Consider the following 7,154-nt stretch of genomic DNA (forward strand, 5'->3'; position numbering starts at 1 on the left):
GCACACGCTGTATCATTTTCAATGTCTCAATCAACTTTTAATGAATATATTTGAAAAAAAATGCGATAGAGTGAAGCCGCGAAGTGGCGGACGACTGTAGCTAGCCCTTATGCACACCCACCATTTACTCCTATTAGGTGGTGAAAGTAATGCTGAAGGCGTTCTTCTCCTCTTCCTGCCTGGGATGTCCATGGTGTGGGAGTGGAGAGGCAGATTTGGGAGAAGTTCATTTGTAGCCCTGAGGCTGGAGACCAGTGAGGGCAGAAAGAGGTTTGGACTTGGGTTTCCATATCCATAAAATAACTTCTGCCCAAATTAAAATATACAAGTGCCCCAAATCTCTGTAACAAAAGGGTAAACCTTCTAGGTTGTGCTGAAGGACTGAACTGAGTCCCCTGTGAGTGGGGATAACGGGTCAGCTCTCCCTTTGGTGGCTGGGCTACCCCCCAAAAAGGAAGGAGTAGCCTCACAGAACACTTTGGCGCTTTGGGAGGAGAGGTGAGGTGATTGTCAGTCGCATGGACCTAGTGCCTCCTGGTGGCCTGTTAGAAACACTTTGTATTGCAGACCAGTTTCACAGGGACAAATTCTTCCCAGAGGGGTAGAGCAAGAAAGAATCCAAAAATTTTTAAAAATTAAAAGGAAATGACTGCCTTTCCTGCCCATAACCCAGCTCCCAAGGGCACACCCACTAGAGGCCTCTGAAATAGGCAAGGCAGCTTTGGCCTGCTTTGAGACACATCTGTCACAAACTTCTGCAAGCTGTAAGCTGGTCCCTCACCTGGGGACCCATTCACCCATCCCAGCTCCTTGGCTTATCCTGACTTTGGTCTTGGGGATGGGTGAGGAGGTGAGTAGCCTGGAAGTAGACTGGCACAGTGGGTGAGAGGTCAGCCCTGCACTGGTCAGCTGGGTGGCCTTGGACTTGACTGCTGAGAGCCACCTCCAGAGCCATAAAGTGAGGGTCAGGATGTCTAGTCAAAGAGAGATCATATGTGTGAGCTTCCCCCCACCCCAAGCTTTTATCTTTAAAAATTTTAAACTCCCAGAGAAGTTGAAAGAGCAGTGCAATAAACATCCATACACCCATCTCCCGGATTCTACAATTGCTATCATTTTGCCACATTGGCCATGTTGGTCCATAAATTTGACTGAACCTTCATACCCCTTTACTTCCAACCCCTTTAACATCTAAGACTACATTTCCTACATACCACAAAACTGAAATTGCATCTCAGAAATTCATTTCCATTGCCATCCACTGTCCCATCCATGTTCAAATTTCCTTAACTGACTCCAAAATATGTTTGAGAGTCTCTTAAAAAACCAGGATCCGATCAAATTTTATGCATTTGGTTGTAAGGAGTGTTAGTCCTCTCTAGAGCATTGTGCCCCCTACAGGCACTTATTTTTATTTTTATCTTTTAATCCTCACCCAAGGATACTTTTCTACTTATCTTCAGATAGAGTGGGAGAGAGGGAGGGAGGGAGAGAGAAAGGAAGAGAGAAACATTGACGTGAGAAGGACACATTGACTGGTTGCCTCCTGCACGACCCTGACCAGGGCCAGGGACAAACCCAGGCACTTATTTTTTATAACATAGACGGAAGAACCTGGGGCAGCTGTTTCCTGGAATATCCTGTCTTCAGAATTTGTTCGATTGTTTCCTTGAGAAATCATTTGACTTGTTCTTATTTCCTACAATGACCTTTATACTGGAAGTTGGGTCTGAAGGCCAGACTGGATTTCGATGGAACATATTTGGTAAGGACCCATCTTTCGTGGTGCCATGTACTCCCCTTGGCATGACATCAAGAGGCAGGGACAGCCAGATTGTCCTCTCTTAGGGGATGCCAACTTTGATCGCTGGGGTAAAGTAAGGCAAAGTTCTAACTACTGCAGGAGAGGACAGTAATACAGAACTATCTGTTTTCTCTGCCTTTTGATACATTAGTCTGACTGAGCCATTACCCATGACCAGTGAGAGAAAGGATTCCTCTGGAGGCCACATCTTTAGGCATCTCCATTTAATTAATTAATTGATTGATTAATTTTGCATCTCTTAACACCACAGGTGTGGGAGCAGAGAGGGAAAGAAAACCAAGAGTGCAAGTAGCTGTAGTGAGGTGTCGCCCAAGGTGAAGGATGCTTGTAGAAACTGTCCCTGCTGAGCGGGAACCTGAGCAGCTCGGTGCAGTAAAACTGGAGGAGGAGGAGGTGTCTACCAACCAGGCGGACCCCAGGCGGCCAGAGATCAGGCTTCGGCCGGAAGTGGCTCATCAGCTCTTCAGATGCTTCCAGTATCAGGAGGACATGGGGCCCAGGGCATCGCTGAGCCGGCTCCGGGAGCTCTGCAGCCACTGGCTGCAGCCGACACTGCACAGCAAGAAGCAGATCCTGGAGCTGCTGGTGCTGGAGCAATTCTTAAGCGTGCTGCCCCCACACCTCCTGGCCCGGCTACAGGGCCAGCAGCTCAGGGATGGTGAGGAGGTGGTGCTGCTGCTGGAGGGTGTCCAGAGGGAGTCTATCGACGTAGGGCCACTGGTAAGTGGGTGGCAGCCAGGTGGGCTGGACAGCTGGTGGGAAAGACAGGGATTTTATGGCCCAATTAAGAAATCACTGAACACTCCACATTCCTCCCTCTGCCAATCCCTTCTATTTATTTATTTAATCCTCACCTGAGGACATTTTTTCCATTTTTTGTTCAGATAGAGTGGGAGGAAGAGAGAGAGAGAGAGAGAGAGAGAGAAACATCGACATGAAAGGGACACATCGAGTGGCTGCCACCCACACAACCAACAGGGCCGGGGACAAACTGCAACCGAGGTACGCGCCCTTAGCGGGAACCGAACCCAGGTCTCTCCGGACTGCAGGTCGGTGCTCTAACCGCTGAGCCAAATCAGCCAGGGCTGCCAATTCCTTCTTTTTAAAAAAATATTTTTTCTTTATTAATTTGAGAGAGAGAGGAAGGGAAAGAGAGAGAGAAACATCGATGAGAGAGAACATTGATTGGCTGCCTCCTGTGTGCCCCCCACTGGGGATTTGGCCTACAACCTGGGCATGTGCCCTGACCAGGAATCGAACCGGTGACCTCTTGGTGCATGGGTTGATGCTCAGCTAGTGAGCTACACTGGCCGGGCCAAATTCCTTCTTAACCTAAATCCTTCCCTGTCTGATTCTCACCTTTCTTTGGTCTCTTGTCCCTTGGGAATCAGTAGGACATGGATTACCACCCTGTCTGTTGCTTAACATGGATATGTTTTGAACAGGATTTTAGTTTTAATGCTGGCAAGAACTGTCCTCGTGCAGACATCGCCTTGGAGGAACAGGGGCACCCTTCCCAGGTCTCTATCCATAGCCCTAAAAAGGAAGTGCCCCTAGAAAAGTCTCCAACCCAGGAGCCATCAAAGGAACACCTGTCATCCCAGCCAGGGCCCTCCAACCCTGCTGAGCAGGGGGCCTGGGGACATCCCCCAAGTTCAAAGCAGCCACTGAGCCCAAGTCCCAAGAGGACATTCCAGGCCCTTCAAGATAGTGGTAAGCTGGTGCCCAAGGAAGGTGGGAGCTGGGCGGCCAGGTGGGGAAAGACGTGAGCAGCCTCCCAAGTTGACAGGAGTGGATGAGACCCAAGATGTCTCTCATAGTGACTTGGTGACAGGTGCATGTTCTTATGCCTCATGGTGGATACGGCTGGCTTCTCACAGCTCTTTCTTTCTCCTCCAATGCCGTCAGCCGCCCAGGGCCCTGAGCTGTGGCCTGAGGAGAACTCCCATGATCAGGAGCTGGCAGCTGTTCTGGTGAGTTGGACTGGTCCTCTCACTCCAGGATGTTCTTCTGCCCCAAATGTTCATTGCCTCTGCAGTTTAGCAAATCCATGGCTTCCTGAATTTAAGCCTAGAAAACTCTCTATTCACCTCAGTTTCCTCACTCATTGAGGGTTTCTGCCCCTCCTTTTGTTACAGGAGTCCTTGACCTTTGAAGATGTCCCAGTGAAGAAGGCATGGCCTGTGTACCCTCTGGGTAAGATCCCCTCCCAGACCTCACAACCACTGAAGCCTCTTTTTGTTGGGGTGTGATCCTGAAGCTCCAGACCCTACCTGATACTTTGACCTCTTTGACTAAAAATGGGCTAGTTTGATGAGATTTTACACACACACACACACACACACACACACACACACACAGGAGATCATATATATATAGTGGAGGAAAAGTAGGTTTATAGTTGTGAGTACGCAAAACACAAATTTTATTCTAGTATTATCATTTATTGGTTATTGTATTATTTTCCATACAAACAACTGTAAACCTACTTTTGCTTCACCCTTTATATATTCAAAGGCTCATTTGTCTGGTCTAATCATCCCCTTTAACTCTGAGCTTTAAAAAATATTTTTAAATTTATTTTTAGAGAGAGAGAGAAAGGGAGAGGGAGAGAGAGATAGAAACATGGCATCGATTGGCCGCCTCCTGCATGCCCCTTACTGGGGATTTGGCCCACAATGTGGGTGTGTGCCTTGACCGGAAGTCCAACTGGCGACCTCTTGGTGCATGGGTCCACGCTCAACTACTGAGCCACACCAGCCAGGCCAACTCTGAGCTTTTATTTTATTTTTATTTATTTTTTTTGTGGTACGTGCCCTCAGTGGGAACTAAACCGGGACTCTCTGGTCCGCAGGCCGACGCTCAAACACTGAGCAAACTGGCCAGGGCTAAGCTTTTAAAATAGGTGGTCATAGGCCCTGGCCGGTTTGGCTCAGCGGTTAGAGCATTGGCCTGCAGTCGGGAGAGACCCGGGTTCAGTTCCTGCTAATGGCACGTACCTCGGTTGCAGTTTGTCCCCGGCCCTGGTTGGTTGTGCGGGTGGTGACCACTCAGTGTGTCCCTTTCACATTGATGTTTCTCTCTCTCTCTGTTCCTCTCTCTCCCTCCCACTCTTCCTGAACGAAAAATGGAAAAATGTCCTCGGGTGAGGATGATTAAAAAAAAAAAAAATAGGTGGTCATGGGAGTGCTTGCTGATGTGTATGGGGTTTCCATTTGGGGGGAATGACCAGAATTGCACACTATAAAACACTTACAGTGGTAAATTGCATGTTAGTTGTTTTTTACCCCACACCCTCTGCCTACCCACCAGCTTTGCAGGATCCTGGGTTTCTTTGTGCTTCCAGGCAATGAGGTTCTGGTGATTCTTAGCAGCCCCTTCGAACAGGCCTGACCAATCCTGTTTTTTGCTCCTTTTTCAGGATCTGGAAGCAGAATCCCAGATGAGGAGTTTAAGGAAGAGCCCAAAGGGGTTGACTGGCCTGCAACCATTTCGGCAGAGTTTCAGGAAGATAGTCCAGCGGTGGCAGAAGAGACCCATGAGCAATCACTTGGGCAGGGCCCTGGGATGAGCAGCTCTCGTGGAGGAGAGTCCCCAGACAGCAAGAGTGACGTTCTAGAGGACAAAGTGGCCGGAGGGGCCCCCAGGTTGAAGCCAGTGATGAAGTTCATCTGCACAGAATGTGGGGTGAGTTTCACGAAATTGGCCCGCCTGGAAGGGCACCAGCTGCGATCTCACCCTGGCAAGCGGTCCTTCCCGTGCCTGTGCTGCGGGAAGACCTTTGGCCGCAACTCCATCCTCAAGCTGCACATGCGCACACACACTGATGAACGGCCACATGCCTGCCATCTCTGCAGTCACCGCTTCCGCCAGAGCTCACACCTGAATAAGCATCTGCAGACACACTCCGAGCCCGCCTTCTTGTGCGCCGAATGTGGCCAGGGTTTCCAGAGCCGGACCAGCCTCCTGCAGCACCTGCTGGCTCACGCCCGGGACCAAAAGACCCCCAGTGCCCCGGGGACCAAGACCGAAACGCCAGAGCTGACCATCGTCCTGTGCTCATATTGCGGCCAAACCTTCCAGCGCCGCTCCAGCCTCAAGCGTCATCTGCGGATTCACGGCAAAGATAAGAGCCATCAGGGCTCCGAGAGCTCAGACAGCCTGCGACCAGGCCCTGAGCGCAGGCCCTACGTGTGCAGCGACTGCGGCAAGGCTTTCCGGCGCAGTGAGCACCTGGGGGCCCACCTGCGAGTGCACACAGGTGAGCGGCCCTTCTCCTGCCAGGTCTGTGGCCGCAGCTTCAGCCAGAGCTCCCAGCTGGTCTGCCACCAGCGAGTGCACACAGGCGAGAAGCCCTATGGCTGCCCGCAGTGTGGGAAGCGCTTTGTGCGGAGGGCTAGCCTTGCCCGCCACCTCCTGACCCATGGTGGCCCGAGGCCCTACCGTTGCACCCAGTGTGGCAAGAGCTTCAGCCAGACGCGGGACCTCGCCCGCCACCGGCGCAGCCACACTGGCGAGAAGCCCTGCCGCTGCAGCGAGTGCGGCGAGGGCTTCAGCCAGAGCGCCCACCTGGCACGCCACCAGCGCATCCACACTGGAGAGAAGCCCCACGCCTGTGACACCTGCGGCCACCGCTTCCGCAACAGCTCCAACCTGGCCCGCCACCGCCGCAGCCACACTGGTGAGCGGCCCTATAGCTGCCAGACATGCGGCCGGAGCTTCCGGCGCAATGCCCACCTACAGCGGCACCTGGCCACCCATGCAGGGTCAGGGGACGTGGTGGCATCTGGGCAGGTCGAGCCCCCCCAAGAGTGCCTGGAGTGCGGCAAAATCTTCAGCCGCAGCTGCAACCTGCTGCGTCACATGCTGGTGCACACCGGGGCCAGGCCTTATTCCTGCACACAGTGTGGCCGCAGCTTCAGCCGCAACTCCCACCTGCTGCGCCACCTGAGAACCCATTCTCGGGAGACCCTGTACTAGCTAGCTAGCTTCGCTCAGGTTTCTCCAAGCCTGCCCTGCAGGCCTCTCCCTGGCCGCCTCCGAAGCCAAGGCCTGCAGGGGAAGTCCCTGCCCCACCCTCTTTGTCCGGGCCCACCCCTTCTCCCTCTGGCTCCAGGTTATCCTGCATTAGTAACGTATTTCAAAATGCCTTTTAAAAAAATAATTTTGGCCCTGGCCAGTTTGGCTCAGAGGTTAGAGCGTCGGCCTACGGTCCACAGAGACCCGGATTCGGTTCCCGCTAAGGGCACGTACCTCGGTTGCAGTTTGTCCCCGGCCCTGGTTGGTCGTGCGGGTGGCAGCCACTCATTTCACGTCGATGTTTCTCTCT

General features: G+C 52.4%; 1 protein-coding gene across 1 annotated transcript; it reads left to right on the forward strand.

Annotated features, from left to right (window-relative positions):
- The first annotated feature begins 2,280 nt into the window (after window positions 1-2,280).
- On the forward strand, window positions 2,281-6,805 carry ZSCAN10 (zinc finger and SCAN domain containing 10). Its single transcript, XM_036280919.1, is given in 4 exon segments — window positions 2,281-2,545; window positions 3,734-3,798; window positions 3,964-4,021; window positions 5,247-6,805. Coding segments are annotated over 4 exon segments (1,935 nt in total). The 5' UTR covers window positions 2,281-2,292.
- The last annotated feature ends 349 nt before the right edge of the window (window positions 6,806-7,154 follow it).

Source organism: Molossus molossus, unplaced genomic scaffold (assembly GCF_014108415.1).
Source record: "Molossus molossus isolate mMolMol1 unplaced genomic scaffold, mMolMol1.p scaffold_m16_p_3, whole genome shotgun sequence".
NCBI classification, from domain to species: Eukaryota; Metazoa; Chordata; class Mammalia; order Chiroptera; family Molossidae; genus Molossus; species Molossus molossus.